The sequence below is a fragment of the Coregonus clupeaformis genome, chromosome 30, assembly GCF_020615455.1.
Source record: "Coregonus clupeaformis isolate EN_2021a chromosome 30, ASM2061545v1, whole genome shotgun sequence".
NCBI lineage: Eukaryota > Metazoa > Chordata > Actinopteri > Salmoniformes > Salmonidae > Coregonus > Coregonus clupeaformis.
In genome coordinates, this window is record NC_059221.1 from 21,795,393 (window position 1) to 21,817,464 (window position 22,072).

General features: G+C 46.8%; 1 protein-coding gene across 1 annotated transcript in view; it reads right to left on the bottom strand.

Annotated features, from left to right (window-relative positions):
• Nucleotides 1–22,072, bottom strand: part of LOC121545650 (calmodulin-binding transcription activator 1-like) — a 454,137-nt gene that overhangs the window by 252,353 nt on the left and 179,712 nt on the right. The window contains exon 4 of the mRNA XM_041856375.2: nt 5,941–6,008. Coding sequence (XP_041712309.2) covers nt 5,941–6,008 — 68 coding nt within the window. The remainder of the gene's footprint in view (nt 1–5,940; nt 6,009–22,072) is intronic.

Genomic DNA, 22,072 nt, shown 5'->3' on the forward strand with positions numbered 1-22,072 from the left:
AGTTTATTATTGTTAACCTTAGTACTGAATTCATCTCTATTAACACACACGTTTTTTGCCTGATGTTCTTTGACATAGCATCAGCTGTGTGTGAGGAGTAGTTTGCATTGTACAAGCATCCACTCAGGATAAAGGCTAATTCATACAGTTGATCCTGTTACTAATACTATTTATTATCAGCCATTTTTTACAGTACCGAATATGTCTGGATAGCCTATGCTTTACTAAGGATGCTCCGGAGAAGAGCCTTGCAAAAGTAGGCTAGTATACATCACCTAGGATGTAGTGAACCATCCATCTAGTCTACAGTCCTCAGGCCACACTGCTTCCTGGGGTTCAGATATGTATTACTTTAAAGGACACACAAACACAAGGCTCTATTAAGTTGCCAAGGAGGTGAGGCACTTCGCCCAGCTCTCTCTATCCGTCTCTCAGTAATCTATTGACCGTTTGCATTCTCTCTCCTCTCCCCCAAACCACAGGGCTTTTTTTTCTCCATCTGTCAATTGAATCCATGTCTCTATCTGTTGTTGTTTCTCCTGTGTTTCTCCAGCTGTCCCTCTGTGTGTGTGAGGGCTCCTAACCTCTCTTCTCACCACATCCATCATGACTCCCCCCATTGCCACCTCGTCTAGTCTCTTCTCTTATCGACATGTTTCCATTTTCTCAACCGCTCTCGCTCTATCGTCTTCACTCTCCCTCTCATGTCAATTTTTCACTTTCTCCCTCTCTCTCATTCTCCTTCATGTTTTTTTCTGGGTAACCTCTCCTCTAGCCGCTACCGTCTCCCTGGTGGATTTGTCCCCCAGCCCAGGGGGCCCCAGGCTGGCATGACCGCCCTTGGTGAGGCCCTTGGCTTGGCAGAGAGACAGGCTGGGACACAATGTCCTCTGAGGCCAGGCGAAGTGGGGTGTGGAGGGCAGGCGGTTAGAGTGGGGGATGAGGGAGGGTAGGGGAGGCTTTACTCTGCCTGCTTTCAGAGGGCTGTGCTTCCAACCAACACAGAGATCAAATGTTCACAAGGTCTGACAAACATGTGTTGACATGTATGAATACCTGTTTTGGGTGACAAGTGTATATTCCATAGAATGCCCCATATGCAAGATGACTCACATACCAATGTCTGATTCTCATAATGAAATAATGTAATTATAAAGACCTTATAATAAACTTCCTCAGATAAAGCTCCTGTCCTTCCTCCTCTCTTCCCACCCTGTACTTCCTCCTCTCTTCCCACCCTGTCCTTCCTCCTCTCTTCCCCCCCCGTACTTCCTCCTCTTTCCCCCCCCGTACTTCCTCCTCTCTTCCCCCCCTGTACTTCCTCCTCTCTTCCCACCCTGTCCTTCCTCCTCTCTTCCCACCCTGTCCTTCCTCCTCTCTTTCCCCCTGTACTTCCTCCTCTCTTCCCCCCTGTACTTCCTCCTCTCCCCCTGTACTTCCACCTCTCTTCCCCCCTGTACTTCCTCCTCTCTTCCCACCCTGTCCTTCCTCCTCTCTTCCCCCCCTGTCCTTCCTCCTCTCTTCCCCCCCTGTACTTCCTCCTCTCTTACCCCCTGTACTTCCTCCTCTCTTCCCACCCTGTCCTTCCTCCTCTCTTCCCACCCTGTCCTTCCTCCTCTCTTTCCCCCCTGTACTTCCTCCTCTCTTCCCCCCCTGTACTTCCTCCTCTTCCCCCCCTGTACTTCCACCTCTCTTCCCCCCCTGTACTTCCTCCTCTCTTCCCACCCTGTCCTTCCTCCTCTCTTCCCCCCCTGTACTTCCTCCTCTCTTCCCACCCTGTCCTTCCTCCTCTCTTCCCCCTGTCCTTCCTCCTCTCTTCCCCCCCTGTACTTCCTCCTCTCTTCCCCCCTGTACTTCCTACTCTCTTCTCTACTCTGAACCAGTGCCAGACCACAATGCCACAAAGCATTTGGCCCAAACACCATCACACACCCTCCTCACACACACACATACACACACAAAGTCCAGTTGAGCACGTCTCACACCATGTGCTAGACGAGGTGACAGAAGCGTTCACTTTACACATGGGACTGATTCACTACAGCAGGCAGGCCCAGACACAGAATGTAATGCTGACCAGCAGCTGAACGATACACTGACTCACTCACATCTACACTTACTCATGCAAAACACACCAACACAAACACACACACTCACTTACAACATCATAGACATCCACACCCAGGCACTAACAGACACTAACAAACAAAGACAAACAAACAGTCTCTCTAACACACTTATACACACACTTAGCTAGTCTGTTGTTGTTTGGTGTGTCAGTGCCTGCTGTGGTGCTGGTGCTGTAGGTTTTAATAAAAGCATTGTCTTTGGAAGCTGTCTGAAGGGACTCTGCTTCATTTTGGAGTGTGGCTGTGAATGTGGGAGGAAAGGAGAGAGGGCTATTGCGCTGGGACACGGGGCCGTAGGTTCAGTGTCATTGTGGACCCTCAGTGGAGAGGTACTTATTGTTTGATAGTTTCAATTTAAGAGAGTACATGGTGTATGTGTGTTAAAACAGAGGTGAAAAGCTGACATAGCCCACTGCTCCATTTTATGGTTTCCAGGAGCCATAACAAGTTAGTGTTTGTTCTCTCTGACTACTGAAGGGAATAGGGGAGGAAACAAAGACACACACACACACACACACAGGTCAAAAGGACTGGAGCACTCCCTCAGATACACTTTGTGATTGGCTGCAGTCATCAGAAACAGTTCCTGTGTAATAGTAATGTGTGTCATTTAAAAGTGTACTAGTTAATGAGTGATCCCTCTACGACACCAAGGTGTCCAACACCTCTCCTGACAGACTGTTCTTTACCGATACAGCTCTCAACCTAAACTGGTTCGCTCTCTGCCTGGTCTTGTCTGCACTCTGCACCTGGGACACACCTTTCAAAAAAACTCCTCAGGTATCCATTTGTGTCATCTGTGATGGACATAAATGTCTGGTCCTTATTGCATGAAGCCTAGCATGAGGTTGACTGACTAGTCACTACCCAACAGATCATTATCTAGAGCTATGGTGTCAGTTTGCCACCCCTGTCCTGCCCTCCCCTGTCCTGCCCTGTCCAGTCCTGTCCTGCCCTGCCCTGCCCTGCCCTGTCCTGTCCTGTCCTGTCCTGTCCTGCCCTGTCCAGTCCTGCTCTCATTGTCCTCTCAGCAGCACACCAGCCTCAACACTTCAAGCCGCTCTTTAAAAAGGTGCACAGAAAATCTGCGCCATCTGCTTTGGATGCAGGGGGTAGAAATCCTAATTGTCCCTTTAAGTCTGTTCCCTCCATTCAGAGAGAGAGGACAGGTATATGGTAAGAGCGATCTTAAATCACACCCCGGGCCAAGCGTTCATTAAAGCCATAATGCCAGCCTCTCCCTCTAATGGAAATGGAAGCCAGCACAGGCAGCTCGCTCTAGTGTTGGGGTGTAAATTAAAGTGTAAGGCCCGGCCGAGTTGGGAAAGATTTCCCTGGCTCTGACAGGTGCGGCCTGAATTAGCTGTAGTGCTGTTCTAGCAGTTAGTGGGAGAGCGCTGCTATTGATTTTAAGCGCTGTTGCACTTCCTATCTGAAAGGGAATGTGTATTACTAGGACTCGGCACATCAATCACTCTGCCGCTCGACTTCTCTCCCCTGGCTGCTGCCAAGCCTCTTCTGTTTCAGGAAGGATAAACAAACAGATCGGACCTAAAACAAACCAACACAAACACTGGATGGAATGAATATTCAGTAGGTGGCTCGGTCCATGTAATAAATAGCTAATAGATCAAATGTGCACATGTAATACCACTCACTACACTCACTCCTTATTTGCCTATTCATTACTTATCATCCATGTTGGCAGTGTGTTGGCAGTCTGTCATGGCATCTCCATGCAGGCCATGTCCTGGGTTTTGTGTCACCTTGGTCAAACAGCTGGTGTCAGCTCCTTGAGCTCTCTATTCACCCCGTTCCCCCTCTCCCCCACTCCCCTCTCCCTTCAGCATGTTTATGACCTGGCTACGCACTCCGAGGTGTGTGTGATGACAAATGGCCCTCCGTCCAGGCCCTAAGCACACGCTCTCCCTTGTGCGAACCCTGACCTGTGACCTCTCAGTAAAGTGCTGTAGGAGAAAGGTTACAGCACATCAATCAGACTCCCATCAATCACCCTGCTACCCTGTCTGTCACAACATTTTACCCTCTCTCTCTGACAGACTGCTCCAGGAACACAAACACTCCACCAGCCTCCCCCTTTCCAGCCCCAGCCCCTCTACTCCTCTCCTCGCCCGGCCCCCTACATAAACGCCATAACAGCCATAATAAAGCAGCTCCTCTCATCCATGTCAAGTGCAGCTCTGCTCCTGTCCACTACTATGTAGGGTCTGTGGCTCTATCTGGCCCCCAGCCTTCATCTCATCCCTCAGTGCCACATCTACTGAGACATCAGCACCCAGACTTGGCTCCTCTAGGACCCAGCAGACTGGTGACAGTGAGTCACAGAGACTCCACCACCCACTCTCACCATTATAGTCCAACTGGATGCTGATTGGACAATGTGTGACTCAAGCCTCAAGCTTTCCCTGTTACTGTCTATCAGTCCCAGCATTCTCCAGAGTACTGCTCCTGTACTTATGTTAATACCGCTGAGTGTTCAATTTCCCCGGGTTTTTCATTCCAGTTACGGTTAGTACAACTAGATAACAGAGCCTGCTGTTTTACATGTTCCTGGAGACAGCAGTTAATAACATGGGCCTAATGTAAAATATTCCACTGGTGTCTGACGACAAGGAGGCCTGGTGTGTTGAGTTAATTGTTGTGGGTTGATGATAAAAAGGTGTAGATTAGAGGCCATCTTATACAATTACACAGGAAAACTAATTGGCACTTTCTTTATGTGGAACCATTATAAATGTCCCTGGCAGGCAGAGGTGAGGAACAGGAGAGGAATGGGAGGAGTGATCTGTGTGTCAGAGTGCCAACAGTACAGTTACACATGGATGAGGACTGTTAATAACACCACGGATGGCTCGCTGCATGTGTGAGGATTCCTCATCAGGATGTGTTAGATCAGTGTATGTGGGACTGTGTGGGTTCTGTGTTCGCTCCATACAGACAGAAGAGAATGGGAAGGATGGAGAGGTAGACAGAGGAAGGCTGGAGTAGGCCAAGCAAGGCAAACCCAGAACTGCCTAACACTGGGAGATTAGTAAAAGTTAAGAGCTACCGGCGTCAAATAAATATATATATGTCTTGAACTGTGCTGCAGCCTATCAGCATCCAGGATGGGAACTACCCGTTGTAGAAATAAGAGTAAATAATGTTGCAGTGGAAATAACATTAACACTGTTGACATTTAATTCCATGTGTCAGACACGAACAAATACGTTGATAGGACATGGCGTTTAGGAGTTTTGGCATACTGTTTGCTACTTATCATGGATATCATCACTGTGCTGCCATCATTTTGTATTTTCCAAAAGTTACCTCTTATTAACATTCATATCCACATTCTCCTCTGTCTCTCTCCTGGCCCACGCAGAAAAAGCCCTCAATTCAACCCCAGTTCTTTCTATTGGAGAGTGTGTGAATGTGCAGACAGATACCAATACATTAGCATCACATTCACAGCGGAGACCAGAGGAGTGCATGTTGTGTTAATTGGCCCGCTAAAAGGCAATTATTAGTCAACATTAATATTCCATCGTCTGGTTCAAATAGCTTCTGAAAGGTGCAAAGTTTTCCAAACTGATATCAGGCAGCTTGTAATATTAAACATCTATCTAACTCTTGACATGAAGGGAGTGGTGTCCTGAGTGGTGCAGTAGGGATTCCTGGTTCTCAGCACGAGACAGATTTTTTTTTTTTTATCAGTCTGTGAAGTAAAGCCTAAAAACTAAAAGGCACAGTGTGGCTTTTCCTGTGAAGAAAATGTTATTTGCAGTTGTTTCTTGGAAGACTCACGTACCTTGTTTTAGGGGACGTTGTTAGCCATTCCTCATGCTTTTCAAATGTTATCAAGTAAGCTGCGATCTCCTGTGAGAAAGGAGAACGGGAGAGAGGAGAAGAGGGAAAGAAAGAAAGAAAGAAAGAAAGAAAGAAAGAAAGAAAGAAAGAAAGAAAGAAAGAAAGAAAGAAAGAAAGAAAGAAAGAAAGAAAGAAAGAAAGAAAGAAAGAAAGGCTTAGATATGTCATCTTTAATCACCAGGAGCTGATGTTGCTAATACATTGTTGAGACCACGATTCATTGACATTCAGACAGGAGAACACACAGCACAAACACAGAGGGAGCACAGAGATGAGAGGCCCGAAGCTCCAATAGGATCAGCCAGGTAAATGAAGATTGGGTAAAGTAGCACACAGTAGACAGACAGAAACAAGAGATGCAGCACATAACAGCTGAGTTCAGATCATCTTTCGAGACCCTCTTTGTTCAGCAGACTTTGATCAGCCTCTCATCAGAACAGAAGACTTCAAGGTGCTTCTCACACAGATTGACGTCTCCAGAGTTCCACATTCAGAGAGCGGCTTTTAAAATGTTTGGTCCGATCCTCCCCCAAAACCCTTTGATCCCCCCCGCCCCTCCCCCCTCTATGAAGCCATCCACTCTTTAACCTAGGAACAATCAGCACACACCACTCACACAGTACAGGATGACATGTACTGGAACAAGGATAGCTAGTATGTGGATGCTATAGAGTCCTTTACAGTCCTATACATCTACTGTAAAGGAGATTCTATAGCTACTATAGATAGACAGTGGCGTAGATGAAGATAATAGAGATACGCTGCCGTGTTTTCAGTGATCACAGTGGCTCCTGCATCAGTCAGAGAATAAAGGCAGAGCTACCTACCCATTTTTACACCAAACTAATGGGCAGAAATAAAAGCACTTTGGATGCTGCCAGACAACCTCATGATTACCAGTGACAGCCAGCAATTTATCCCTCAGCCAGAGCATTTATCAGCTGCTCAGACAGACAGACAGACAAAAAGAGAGACAGACAGAGAGACAGATAAGGAGGCATGGAGAAGAGACCTGGTGCCATCTCATAGTATAATATCATCTTTCAATATCTAGGGATGTGTGTGTGTCTCCGTGTGTTGTGGGTGTGTTCACATAGGAGTGTGAACAAACTTTTGTGTATATGGGCTCTGCTTCCACAATATGTCCCTTCATGTGTGTGGTTACTTCTCCTGTCCACACGGGGCAATAATGTCAACAATAACAGGAGAAGCAGCAACGGAAATAGCAGCAATAAGAGATACAATTGGCAGAATAAACCCACAGTCTCAGAGAGCCCAGTGTTTTAAACATCTATGGCTAGGAGCTGAGTAGCAGCCTCCCCCTGGGTGTCCTGGCAGGCATCACCACAACCAGAGCCTGGCTGAGCCTTCCCAAGGGGTTGCTGTGGGAACCAGGGTAAGGAGGGAGCCAGGGTAAGGAGGGATCCCAGGCTGGCAGGGATCCGCTGGGGAGGGGATAGCATGACTGGCACCCTGGCCTCCAGGTGCAGGCTGGGAGATAATACAGCGTTGATTAACTTCCTGTCCCCCTGCCATAATGACTGGAGGGGAGGCAGCCACGGCATGACAAGATGGAGGCAGCATTAAGTGGAGATGAGGATGAGATGGGGAGAAGGGTGGAGTGAGGGGGGGTAAAGCTGTCAAGAAGAGCTAAAGGGCTGGAGCTGTTCTTGCAGTGTGTAGCTAGGGGTTTGATTAGGAAGAAGCTACAATAAAATGAAGAGAATGTACAGTGGTGTACATCTTTTTAAGTGAAAGAGACAAATATGTACATTCAGGCCCCTGAGACTAGAAGCATATGGATAACAAGGAGAACTGAGAGGATGGTACATTTACTGTGCCAACCAAGACTACACTGTTGTGGCCAAGTACATATCTGAGTGGAATATTCACATATGGTAACTAGCACCTGTCTCCTCATCAAAGGTGTAGGAGAGAGACTACAGTACATAAGGGCTGGATAAAAATAGACTAGACATTTTTTTGTGTGTGTGTGCAGCACTACCACTAACAAAAAAGTTACTTTTCTGCATATATTATGAAAGAAATTACAATAAAAGGGTGAATACTACATTAATTTCCTCCCTCCCTCCTAAAAGAGGCAGATGCTGTTGGGAGGAGTGTTCATTTTGGGAGGAATAAATAGCGGGTGTAACCTCCTCCGGTGACTTCAGTGCCTATTAGTGCCTCAGTCCTCTCCATCACTTGTCTTAAAAGTCAGCCGGCCAGGCTGGGCAGCAGGAGATGAAATAGTGGGCCCAGTCAGTCCGGTAAATAAAAGAGGAGTGGTTGGAGGCTCTCTTTCTCTCTCTCTCTCTCTCTCTCTCTCTCTCTCTCTCTCTCTCTCTCTCTCTCTCTCTCTCTCTCTCTCTCTCTCTCTCTCTCTCTCTCTCTCTCTCTCTCTCTCTCTCTCTCTCTCTCTCTTTATCATCCCCCCCTCTCTCTGAACAGATGCCAGGGATTTCTCCAAGCCCCCGATCAACCATAAAGGTGCAATAATCTTACGGCGAGAAAACAAACAAAAACAGACGTGCGGCCGTTAAACAGCTGCAAAGAGACAAAGCTTGTTTGGGCGGCGTAATGAGAGGCTAGTGCTGCTTTCAGGTTGACTGCACACGCTTCATGGGCAGAACAGAGCAGAGTGAGGCAGAGCGGAGGGCAAGGCTAGCTGAGGGTGCATCAAAGTCAAGCCAGCAGCTGTCAACGAGCTCTGGACTCTATCGGCAGACCTTACTGCCTCAGGCCTGCACTCCATCACAAAGGGGAAATATTCACATACCAGCCTTTCAGTATACTATGTATACCTCTCTCAATTGCAGCCAGGTCAAACCTAGTACACTATGTCTCACCCACTCTGACTCACAGGTCAAACGCTAGCCCCGCAGGTCACACCTCTACTTCAACTTACTCCACTCATTCAAATATACAGCAATAGTTAGTCCATGTGTTACTATGTCTAGCTGTTTGTCTAGCTCAGCACAAGGTAAACTCAACTCCCTCGCAGCAAAACTGGGTAAACAGCACCAATCAACACAGACTAGCTGTGAAAACGAGAGCATGATCAGTAGCTAGTCCCTGTAATTGACACAGGGAATGAATGCAAAGAGCCCTTTCATTTAGTAAAGAAAACAACATGCAGCTGTTTGCTGCTGTAGCCCAGCAATCTCATATGTTTATTTTGTCTCTCTCCAAAGCTGTGACAAGTACGTGTACGGTGAGCACAGATAGTACGCTAGCTACATGACAGAGTCATCTATCAGTTCATGGGAGAAATTAGAGACCTTGAAAGAGTTTGTTTGTGCATCCTCTTCTCCATAAGCCTGTTACAATCAGAGAGGCTGATTACTGTGACCTGTCTCTGCTTGGCATATGATTACCTTAACACTTCACAGGGTGTCATTCCTAACCCAGCTATCTCTGTTGTGTCTGTCCCGTCTCCCTCCTAGCAGTCACACAGTCACTGTATCCTCAGTGTGTCGTGATTTTCTAAACGTTGAGGTGAAAGCCTCCAAACGAGATTCAGTCTGAGACGTCTGGCTTTGCCTTTCACTGCCTCCCACTTGTCAAATGATATTTTCACACGGTGAAGGTTGCAAAATCACGCTTTGAATGTCTTCCTATTTGAAATGAGAGATGACACTAACATATTCACCCTATTTTATTTTCTGGCACCCAAACAAGAGAGAAGGAGGGAGGCGGCAGCCACTCCACAGAAAATAAACACCATTTGACCATGTCTTTGTCTTAAAATCAACCGTAATGACTGTCTGGGGAGCGAGCGTCGAGCGAGGGCAGTTCCTTTGTGAAGCTGATCAGAAAGACTTCATCACCTCATTAACCCCTCTCACATGCCATGATGCGACTTTTCTGCACTTAAGTCAGTTAGTCAAAGGCTGGGTGACCTAGGGGCCAGGTTAGCTCCCTGCCTGGCTGGCTGCCTAGCTGTTTGTTGGTGTTCTGTTCCTCGCGGCTAGGCTAGTTTTGATTTATATGTGTGAAGAGAGGCGTTGAGAGGATCAACACTCCCCTGTTTGGAATGACAGACCTGATCACTTGAAACAACGGTTGCTGTTCCATTAAAAGGGAGATATTAGTATTTTGGCATTATCTCAGGGTGCATCAGACACCTGTCTCTAAACACCATCCATAATGGCTCTCTCTACCAAAGTGCAATGGAGCATTTGATCTGAAAAAGTCAGAGAAGCACTGAGGTGAGGTAGACGGGGTCTCATGTCTTGGAGGCATACACCCCTGCCATACGAATACAATCATCCATCCATGCTACTAGGTGATGGATACATTTTCCCCAAATACATCTTTATCAAAACAGTGACAGAGAAAAGATGGGTTTACTACCTGGCAAGTATGAGCCTTTAAGAATACAGTGCAGCATGTCTATGAAAACCAGGTTCAACAGTTATTTTCCCTCTTTTGAGCCATTACTTGTCTTTTTCAGTCATTGTCTAGCATAATGGCACTAATGAAAAGCTATTTTAATCGAAAGCTCTTAGAAAAACAATTTTCTACAGTGTATTGATTAGCAGCCTCTGCTAATGGCACTTGAGAATCATCATAGAGCATAGGACAGGTTAGGATAGGGTATATAGTAGCACAGTGCCCCTGGCCATGCTTTAGTTGAGGCCTGGGGAATGACGGAATGTATCCTGCCTGACGGTACTGCTGTCTTTGACCTTGGCCTGCACTTGAAAGCAGGAAGCTGTATGAGTGGAAAGGGGCGGGGGTTGAAGATGGATATGGTGAGAAGAGCCTCCCTGATGACCCAGGTCCACAGGATCCCAGGCTCTGTGTGGAGAGCCAGGTCATCTGATATTTCCTCCAGGGCAGCCCATGACGCAAATGGAATAGAGGAGAGGAGGAGAGGAGGAGAGGAGGGAGAGAGGTGGGAGCGTGGATAGCTGCTCCAGTATCAAGGGATCCCGGAAGACAAATTCAAATGCAATTAGACACAGGAGAGATGGAGTCAGGGACATGGAGGGAGAGAGAGAGAGAGATGCAATTAGACACGGGAGAGATGGAGTCAGGGACATGGAGGGAGAGAGAGAGAGAGATGCAATTAGACACAGGAGAGATGGAGTCAGGGACATGGAGGGAGAGAGAGAGAGAGATGCAATTAGACACAGGAGAGATGGAGTCAGGGACATGGAGGGAGAGAGAGAGAGATAGGGGGAGTGAAAGAGAAGAGTAAAGGTCTGATTAAAAGTCTGCATCCATTCAAACCTTCAAAATGCAGCCCCCACGGTGAATCATTGGGTCTTTTTTGTTTATAATTATTGAATTTGTAATGTACTGATTCAAGGTATATCATTTTAACTAGAGGGAAGATAAGATTGTAGGATTGTAACTTTTTGAACAATGGAAATGTGTCATATTATTCATTGTTGGGAAAAGGTGTAGCCATGGAATAAAACACTTGTTTGGTCCCAGAAACCAATGGGTTGGGGCAGAGCCAGCCTACATGATGACGCTATCAACTTTGATACTCTGGTTAGATTTGTTAGAGGCGATCCAATCGCTGATGAATTTGTTTACAACACCCCTCATTTTGAAGTCACACAAACGGCTTCTAGGATGGAAGATTCAGACTGAATGTATGTAGCAATCAATAAAGCAGCAGCATTTAATTCAGGACGAGTCGTCAGGCAAAGAAAACCGATTAAAGCAGTACGGAAAACGATAAAGAAAAAACAAAGATATTTTACTGTGAATGTACAAGTGGATAAAATGAAGACCTATAAACTTTGTTCAAGTAACTTTACCTCAGCTTGCCTAAAGGAGAGTGAGGGCTGGATTAGTGCTACTATAGGATGCAGCATAGTACGGAGGACGCAAGTACTAGAAGGAGCTAGCAAAAGAGAGAGGATTAACAATTGTGTGTGTTGACAGCTGCACTTGGCATCTGCTGGAGTGGGGCGAGGTGGTTTGAGGCTGTTCTATGAGTCCCTGAGCAGGTTTTAAAGATGCCCTGTACTCCACCACCCTGCCCATTAAGACCTGCTGCAACCTGCAGGGGACTTCCTAGGGATGCCCAGACAGCAGGGGACGACACGCTGCTGCCTCTGTTTTATCACCCCTAACGGAACGCTCTACCTGCTGCTGCTCCATCCTACCCACAATGCTCTGTCTCCACAACACGATGTCCCACAATACCAACACGGCAACCACCCATCCACACAATCCTGCTGAGGCTCATCATCTTGGGTGAACTGTTCCTGGAGCAGTACAGTAAATTATCCTGTAAGTATCCTGTAAGAGTGTAGAGCTACTTTCTCTTACCATACCTACTCTACCTGGTTAATAGTAAGAAGCGTCCTGGCTTACATCTTCTTTGTATGTTTAAAACACACTTCAGGTATTTACCGCAGCTACAGCTAAGGCTCTCCCTGGCCTGCATGGGACGATGAGGGGAAAGCCGTCCATTCCACTGGTCTACATTATACATAGCTACACTGTGATCAATCCTACATTGATCCTGAATGGCTTAGATGTTTTCCAGTTGCTGGTCTTTCTGTTTCACATGCTGGTTGTCATCTATGGGAGACGCTGGCTGGCTGAGGCTTCTCTCCTCGGGAGCCTCCTCCACTCTCCTTCTGCATGCCTCCCTGCTTCCACAATCAATGGTATAGTATAGAATACTGCTCCACCACTCTACACTGTGCTTTTCTACCTGTTTGTTTACCATGTCTGTGGGTGTTACAGTGTAACAAGCAGACAACATAATGGGTGAGCGTGACTGGAGAGGAGAGACACTGGGTGCAGGCAGGCGGGCGGGCAGACGGAGGGAGGCGGGGACGCCGACCAGGGAGAGAGGGAGTTGGCACTTAGTGAAATTGTTTTGGCTTTGGTGCCACGGCTGTCGTCTCCGATGGAAATGAAACTGTTCTTTGAGAGGATGTATTCATTTAGCCCTGAGAGAGGCAGTGTGATGGTCAGCCTCCACACGCCCAACTCCCACCTCTAACCCACAGAGTACCACAACACAAAAGGCTCGCCCACCCACTGCTAAGTGTGTACGTGTCTGTGTGTGCATTACATGTGCATGTGTATAGTGCACGTGGGTGTATGAGACAGACAGACAGAGAAGAGGAAAGGTTTCGAGGCATAGAGAAAGATTGAAAGGAAGTGAGTAACAAATAAAAGGAGAAGGACAAATAGAGTGCAGGGTGATCAAGAAGGCGATAAAGAGGGAAGATGGAAGAGAGAGAAGAGTGATTTATATGGGAATAGATCTATGGTGTGGTGGTGTCAGAGGGACATGTGATGAGAGAGGGACATAAAGTGAGTGAAATTAAAGGAATCCATCTAGCCGTAATTAGTCTGCAATAGGACTTAGTGGTTAGTGCTACGGTCTTATAAGGTAACTGATGTAAGTCATCAACAGGGCCTCATTGTAAAGAAATAAGTAGAAAATAGAGTTAGAACACTAATATGACATACAATATGGGCCCCCTTCAGGTTTACCATTGAGAAGAGTATATTTGGTAGCAAGAATTTTCTCTCTCTCACTCTCTCTCTATCTCTCTGGCTGTAAGCTTTCAGGAGTACTTTTGGGCAGACAGTGGTAGAGTCTTTTTTATTTTTTATTTTTTTATGATATAATATTTTTTATTTTAACCCTTGACCTTTTACAGTGCATTTAATTTGTTTACACAATTATTTGCTAAGTGACAGGTTTTAGCCACTAGTACAGAATCAGATAACTATGTATTATATTACATATCTGGGTTCCACTTCCTCCTCGTTAAGGTTTTGTCTTAATCAACATCACGTGAAAAGAAAGACCCCAAAAGTTATTAGGCAATGTATAACCATGACAACCATACAGACTCACTATTTCATTTAAATCTTCAGTTCATTCATTTATTAACAAATCAATCTCATTATCTTTATCTAATGGACATTTCCCTGTTCTGATATTTAAACAATTTCCATGTTGTTAAAGCAGCTCTCCCTACCATTAAAACAAACCAAGCAGTGGCCAGTTAGTTAACCTGCTGTCGTCTCCACGAGAAAAAGGCTTTCAAAAATAAAATACCAAAATAAAGAAAATATGGCACTATTGTCTCAAGGAACACCAATTAGACAAAACAAATTGATCACTTTTTGCAATAGAACAATTTGTGGGAACCACAGCCAAACTCTGGCACGGCATCCAAACTGATTTAGCTACGTTCCACAACAGTTTCACTTCAGTTTGGAAACATGGCAAACTCAGTTTAGATACAAGGCTAGCCAAACTCCCCTACTGGAGTCTTTTTAATGCCAGGTACTAACATTCTGGGACAGGAACCTGACAAGGAGGGTTGATCGAACGATTGATCTATCAATCGATTAAACAATCAATCAAAAGACGAGGATTGAGCAGTCAATCAAAGCAGAACAATGTTACTGTACATCAACATCAACCCTCTCTCACACACATCACTGTAGAAATATACTCCATTATTCAAAACCCCTCCATCCATCCATCCATCCCTCCCTCCCATCAGCTAATGTCCATCAAGTACTTTCCAGTGATCTTTCAAGTCATACTGTATGACAACATTGCAGAAAACCCTCTATTTGGAAACACAGCAACAACTTTCCTTGTCTGGATGCTTAGCCATTGTATATATGTATATTTTTTTTGATCAGGTGCATATACAAATTATTTATCTGTTATAAACCTTTCTCGATACAAATAGTGGGGTACCTCAAATGTTCAAACCATTGTGACAGGGCTATACTTGAGCATAGCATTGATAAAGAGTACTTTTGGGCAGACAGTGGTAGAGTCTTGCCCCCCCCCCCGGCTCTGTGACCTCTGGTGTTCCATACCACGTCCTCTTCATCATTCCTACAGCAGGACGCCTGTACCCCCGCTGACGCACCAACAGAGGAGAACTGAGCTGGACGGAGCTCACAATATTCCTCGCCTGGCTCCATGACGCTGACCTTCCCCACCTTCCCCACCAGCCCCACCTGCTGTACTTTTCTCTCCTCTTCAACTCAGAACTCAGAACCAAGGTATACTGCTGTAAATCCAATACAAATAAATAGCACATTTGTAATGTTTTAAATAGGATATCTACCAGCTGATCAACTATGTACTGTACAACATGATTGAAGTTTTTTCCTGACAGATGAAATATAGTGCTATATAGGCATTATAACAAGATAAAGCTTGTAATGATTCCACAAGTCAAAGACCACCTGTCAGGCACACAATGATGGGACAAAGCAATCCAGGTATGCCTAGTACCACCCACATCAATGACATGACATCAGACTTCATTCCCAACATGGTCTCAGTGTAATTCGTATTATTCTGTACATAAATCTGTGACACTCCATTTAGTGTGATACACATTATACACAAGTATGTGGACACCACTTTAAATGAGTGGATTTGGTTATTTCAGCCACACCTGTTGCTGACAGGAGTTGTCATGGACATTTAATAAAATCGAGCACAAAGCCATGCAATCTCCATAGACATAAATTGGCAGTAGAATGTCCTTACTGAAGAGATTAGTGACTTTCAACGTGGCACCGTCATAGGATGCCACCTTTACAATAAGTCAGTTCGTCAAATTTCTGCCCTGCTAGAGCTAACCGATCAACTGTAAGTGATGTTATTGTTAAGTGGAACCGTCTAGAAGCAACAACGGCTCAGCCGCTGGTAGGCCACACAAGCTCACAGAACGGGACCCCCGAGTGCTGAAGCGTGTAAAAATAATCTGTCCTCGGTTGCAACACTCACTACCGAGTTCCAAACTGCCTCTGGAAGCAACATCAGCACAATAACTGTTAATCGGGAGCTTCATGAAGTGGGTTTCCATGGCCGAGCTTCCACACACAAGCCTAAGATCACCATGCGCAATGCCAAGCGTCGGCTGGAGTGGTGTAAAGCTCGCCGGCATTGGACTCTGGAGCAGTGGAAATGCGTTCTCTGGAGTGATGAATCACACTTCACCATCTGGCAGTCCGATGGACAAATCTGGGTTTGGCAGATACCAGGAGAACGCTACCTGCTCCAATGCATAGTGCCAACTGTAAAGTTTGATGGAGGAGGAATAATGTTCAGGCCCCTTTGTTCCAGTGAAGGGAAACCTTCACGCTACAGCATACAATGACATTCTAGACAATTCTGTGCTTCCAAATTTGTGGCAACAGTTTGGGGATGACAATGCCCCCGTGCACTAAGCGAGATCCATACAGAAATAGTTTGTGGAGATCGTTGTGGAAGAACTTAACTGGCCTGCACAGAGCCCTGACCTCAACCCCATCGAACACCTTTGGGATGAATTGGAACGCCGACTGCGAGCCAGGCCTAATCGCCCAACATCAGTGCCCGACCTCACTAATGCTCTTGTGGCTGAATGGAAGCAAGTCCCCGCAGCAATGTTCCAACATCTAGTGTAAAGCCTTCCCAGAAGAGTGGAGGCTGTTATAGCAGCAAAGGGGGAACCAACTCCATATTAATGCCCATGATTTTGGAATGAGATGATCGACAATCAGTTGTCCACATACTTTTGGTCATGTAGTGTATTACGTTTAGTTAGGTTACATTATGAATGGAATAGCGGTCGTACAATATCATACAAATTAGAGGATGTATAGCTAGTATCATACGTCGTACCCGGTCGTACAATAGCATACAAATTAGATGGTTAGGGGAACTAACAACAAAGGTTAGGATCATTTAATTAGCAGGTTAGGTGAACTGGGTTAAGTTTAGAATAAGAGTTATCTAAAATGATGCAGTTGTCCCCGACGCGTCTCGAACAAGATTATCGCTGATTACGTCTACCCATCCTCCCCGACCAACCTCCCTACTTTCGTTTCTGTCTAAAGTAACTAGACCATTAGTAGGTGCTCAGAAATACGTAAAGTATGTTTCGTATGGCTCTGAGGCCAGGATGTCATTCCAAGGCCACCATGCTGTTAGGCAACCAGAGGGAGAGTCTACCAATCTCCCTAAAAAGGACAGAATGAGGTGAAACGAGCCTCATGCAAGTCTGAGAGCCTATTTATTTCAGCCCCCAGAATCAATGAATGGCTGAATGATCCTGAATTCCACTATTAAGCACGGCCAAATGACAAGAGCACCCTAGCGTGAAACCAATTTCTAACTACCAATCCGAGACGCACCCCAGAACCCCTACTGGGCTCTCTATGAAATTGCGCCTCCCTTTGACCGCTCAGCCGTGGGTTCTTTCGGTCACGTGGCGAAGGTGTGTGTGGGTGTGTATATGTGTGTGCACAGCAGGCGCTCAAAAAGAAAGTCCCACTGTGTTCTGGATATAGGCTAGTGATATTGGCTACTGTATAACGTTTCTCTTGTTCAGATCATGACAGTCCAAATCCAAAGATGAAGTGAGAACCGGTCTTTAAGTACAACAGAGTAAAATGTACTGAAAGGAGTCCGAGAGAGAAAGACAGGAGGGAGATGTGTTACTCTAGCTCAGAGGAGACTGTGATACACAGAAGTAAGGAATGTTTTTGGTACAGCTCTACGACAGACAGACAGACAGACAGACAGACAGACATAGCTAGGCAGACAGACAGACAGACAGGCAGGCAGGCAGGCAGACAGACAGACAGACAGACAGACAGACAGACAGACAGACAGACAGACAGACATAGCTAGGCAGACAGACAGACAGACAGACAGACAGACAGAGTTAGGCAGACAGGCAGGCAGACAGACAAAGCTAGGCAGACAGGCAGGCAGGCAGACAGACATAGCTAGGCAGACAGACAGGCAGGCAGACATACAGACATAGCTAGGCAGACAGACATGCAGACAGACAGGCAGACAGACAGACATAGCTAGGCAGACAGACAGGCAGACAGGCAGACAGACATAGCTAGGCAGACAGACAGACATGCAGACAGACAGACATAGCTAGGCAGACAGACAGGCAGGCAGACATACAGACATAGCTAGGCAGACAGACATGCAGACAGACAGGCAGACAGACAGACATAGCTAGGCAGACAGACAGGCAGACAGGCAGACAGACATAGCTAGGCAGACAGACAGACAGGCAGACAGACAGACATAGCTAGGCAGACAGACAGGCAGGCAGACAGACAGACATAGCTAGGCAGACAGACAGGCAGACAGACAGGCAGACATAGCTAGGCAGACAGACATGCAGTCTGACAGGCAGACAGACAGACATAGCTAGGCAGACAGACAGGCAGGCAGGCAAACATACAGACATAGCTAGGCAGACAGACATGCAGACAGACAGGCAGACAGACAGACATAGCTAGGCAGACAGACAGGCAGACAGACAGGCAGACAGACATAGCTAGGCAGACAGACAGGCAGACAGACAGACAGGCAGACAGACATAGCTAGGCAGACAGACAGACAGACAGACAGACAGACAGACAGACAGACAGACATAGCTAGGCAGACAGACAGACAGACAGACAGGCAGACAGGCAGACAGACATAGCTAGGCAGACAGGCAGGAAGGGAGAAACGGGAGACAGAGGTAAAGGGCAGAAGGTGTCGATAAAGATATGAAGTGTGTACAGTACTCTGCTTTAAGAGAGCAGTCTGCTCCGCTAGAGAAAGGAGAGAAAAGACAAGGCCATAATAATATCACCAGAGACACAGCCATCACAGAGACACTGCTCAGGCCAATTAGCCAGCAAAAAGAATGAGGGTTTTTCTCTTCTTCATGCTCGTCACCATGAGGGGATCGTCCGCTCGCCCATATCGCCCATTTCCTCTTCACACACAAATACACACTCCTTCCAGTATGAATGCACACACACACAATTATCCCACAGAAACACACACACACACGTCTGCACTGACTGATTTGATTGTTCTTTCTGGAGGAGGGTAGGCTAGCATGCATGGTTTCATTGATGTGTGTGTTGTGCTATCTGTCCAGCGCATCGCATCACATTGAGCTGGCTGGACATGACTGCTATTCTATTGTTGGGCTATCAGACAGGCTGTCAGGAGGCAAGCACTCTCTCTCTCCTCTCCTCCCTCTCTTCTCTCCTCCCTCTCTCTCTCCTCTCCTTCCTCTCTCCTCCCTCTCTCCTCTCCTGGCTCGCTGCCTCTTTGTGTTCACATTACAATAACCAGGAATGAAGGTCACAGGCAGACAAAATCCAATCCAGCCAGAGTTTCCTCTTGACAACATTTAACTTCTCAACAACAGGCCCTGGTTCAGTCAGACCAGTCCTATCGCTGTAGTCTGGTGTACTGGTAACCCTCTTGAGTGTGCAATACCATATGAACCTACCGTGAATGACTAACTAAAACATAAATCATCATCATCACATCAAGGTAATTTCCCATCAAAGAGGAACGTTATCGCTGAAGTGAAATACATCTGCTTGGCTTTAGCTTTTTCCTCCACAGTTTTTAACAAGGTTTTATGGAGCTACCTCTCTCCTTCCCTCGTCCATACCCTGGTTTTTATAGCCTATCTGCATTGTCCAATCTCCACAATGTGTGTTATCTGTCTCGGATCTCTCTCCCCTCTAAAACTTGAGACTATTCCGAGAGAGAAGGAGAGGGAGGTGCAGCCTTTCTCTTTGAAAAGGATCCTCTGTCCAGACAGCAGGCAGTGGATCAATGAGCCAGACGACCCAGTGGCCCTGCTCCTATTGTTTGGGTCATACTAGCTCTCTCTCTCTCTCTCTCTCTCTCTCTCTCTCTCTCTCTCTCTCTCTCTCTCTCTCTCTCTCTCTCTCTCTCTCTCTCTCTCTCTCTCTCTCTCTCTCTCTCTCTCTCTCTCTCTCTCTCTCTCTCTCTCTCTCTCTCTCTCTCTCTCTCTCTCTCTCTCTCTCTCTCTCTCTCTCTCTCTCTCTCTCTCTCTCCTCTTCATTCTGTTCTGTTTATCTCCGACACATCCCTCCGTCGCTTCCGCCCTCTCTCACTGGCTACATGCTCTTAATTAAACATGGCACAGAGCTATTAATTGTCAACCAGATTCAATTTGTTCCCCCGGCAGTGCCATGAATGGGCCTCTTTGCCTAGAACAAAGGGCTCCGAATAGCCATGTCAGGACTGAACAAAGACCCTGGAACGTCACTATACACCTATCTACTATACTATGCACTGAGCTGGGCCGAGCTGAGACAGGACCAGACAGAGGTGTTATTCAATGTTATTCACTCGGCCCCAATGAGGTGCTTTGGATAGGTTAACAGGAAAATCTGATTGTATCAAAGCAGCGGGTGCCGGGTGCCATTTTGAAAGATAAAATTTGGCCAGAAACCAAGTGTTTAATCAGAACATTGTGGGTACACCTTCATACCTATCATAATGCCCTCACCTGCTCTACTCAATACCGATTGAATAAAATAGGAAATCGGCCAAATTTTTTATCCTATTGTGTTTCTGTTCTTTGCATGGCTAAAAACACTTTTGACAAATGATGTAAATAAATAAGTCAATGACTGCTGAGATGAATTTAGGAGTGAGCAGCTGCCAAGGAGTAATATCATTCATGGCCATGCATCAACGTTACTGGAGACTGGGCGCTCCACCACTCAGGCAGAACCCACATCCCACAGCCAGGTGCCAGCACATCAATCCCCCCCAGCCACCAGACCTTCCCCCAGACCCAGTCCAACCTGCAGCCCTCCACCACCCATCACACCAAACCAGCCCTCCCTCCCAGACCCAGTGTAGTCCACCTCCCTCCCAGTCAAGTGGCAGTCATCACACCAAACCAGCCCTCCCTCCCAGACCCAGTGTAGTCCACCTCCCTCCCAGTCAAGTGGCAGTCATCACACCAAACCAGCCCTCCCTCCCAGACCCAGTGTAGTCCACCTCCCGCCCAGTCAAGTGGCAGTCATCACACCAAATCAAGAATCAAAGCCTATCCATGTCCTTAACCCCGCCAGGTGCAAGCCCAGCACAGCCATCAGCCAGAGTTGTGTGGTGGCTGGTCAATTGCAAAACTCCTAATGACCCAATCCCTCCAGTAGTAAACCTATCCCCCTACACAAACATAGCCTAATCCCAGACCAAGTGTCTGTTCAGAACCACTGTGATGTTTAGTACAGTTGTTCTGTATCTGTCTGTCTCAAGAAATGTGAGTGTAGTGAAGTGAGAAAGCCAGCGGGTAAAGGTGCTAACAGAGTGTTAGGCAGGGAACTTCTCTCCTGTTTATTTCTATGGCTTGCCTTTTCAGCAATCCCAATACTTTGCTGGCGGTTAAACTCACTGAGCAGTTGGAGAATTACTCATTTAACAGATAACGTTTTCTTCTGTTGTCAGCAAAAACACGTATTGTCCATAACATGAGAAAACCAATGCAGTGTGAAATCAAAGGTTACCCCAGCCCCCCCTCCCCCACACACACACACACACACACACTCCACTTCCAAAATAATTAGAAGTAGAGATACAACACAGTGTTTCAAAATACAAAGGGGAACCAACGTACTTGTTGTTTCAGGGAGACTTTAAAGCGTGTTTACCCCAGCTATTCACACAACATTTTCATTGAATGTCTTGTATGGCAGCTTAAAAAAACCCATTGATCTTAATCTGTGGAGCTCTGTGGATTCCTCCTCCTCAGGAGACTGGTGGAGCCTGGTGCCTGGACCTGGGATGGGTTACCGGGGGCCCTGTATTAATGTCTAACCCCAGGCAGAGCACTGGTAATCCATAGCTTTCACAGGTGTCGCTGTCTGGCCATGAACACAAGATAAGCCCCAACCCTGAGGAGGAGAGGAGAGGGAGGGGGATAGAGGAGAGGAGAGGAGAGGAGAGGAGAGGAGAGGAGAGGAGAGGAGAGGGAGAGGGAGGGGAGGGAGGAGAGGAGAGGGAGGAGAGGAGAGGAGAGGGAGAGGAGAGGAGAGGAGAGGAGAGGAGAGGAGAGGAGAGGAGAGGAGAGGAGAGGAGAGGAGAGGAGAGGAGAGGAGAGGAGAGGAGAGGGAGGGAGGGGAGGGGAGGGAGGGAGGGAGAAGAGGAGAGGAGAGGAGAGGAGAGGAGAGGAGAGGAGAGGAGAGGAGAGGAGAGGAGAGGAGAGGAGAGGAGAGGAGAGGAGAGAGTTGAATAAGGGGATAGGAGAGTGAGAGGG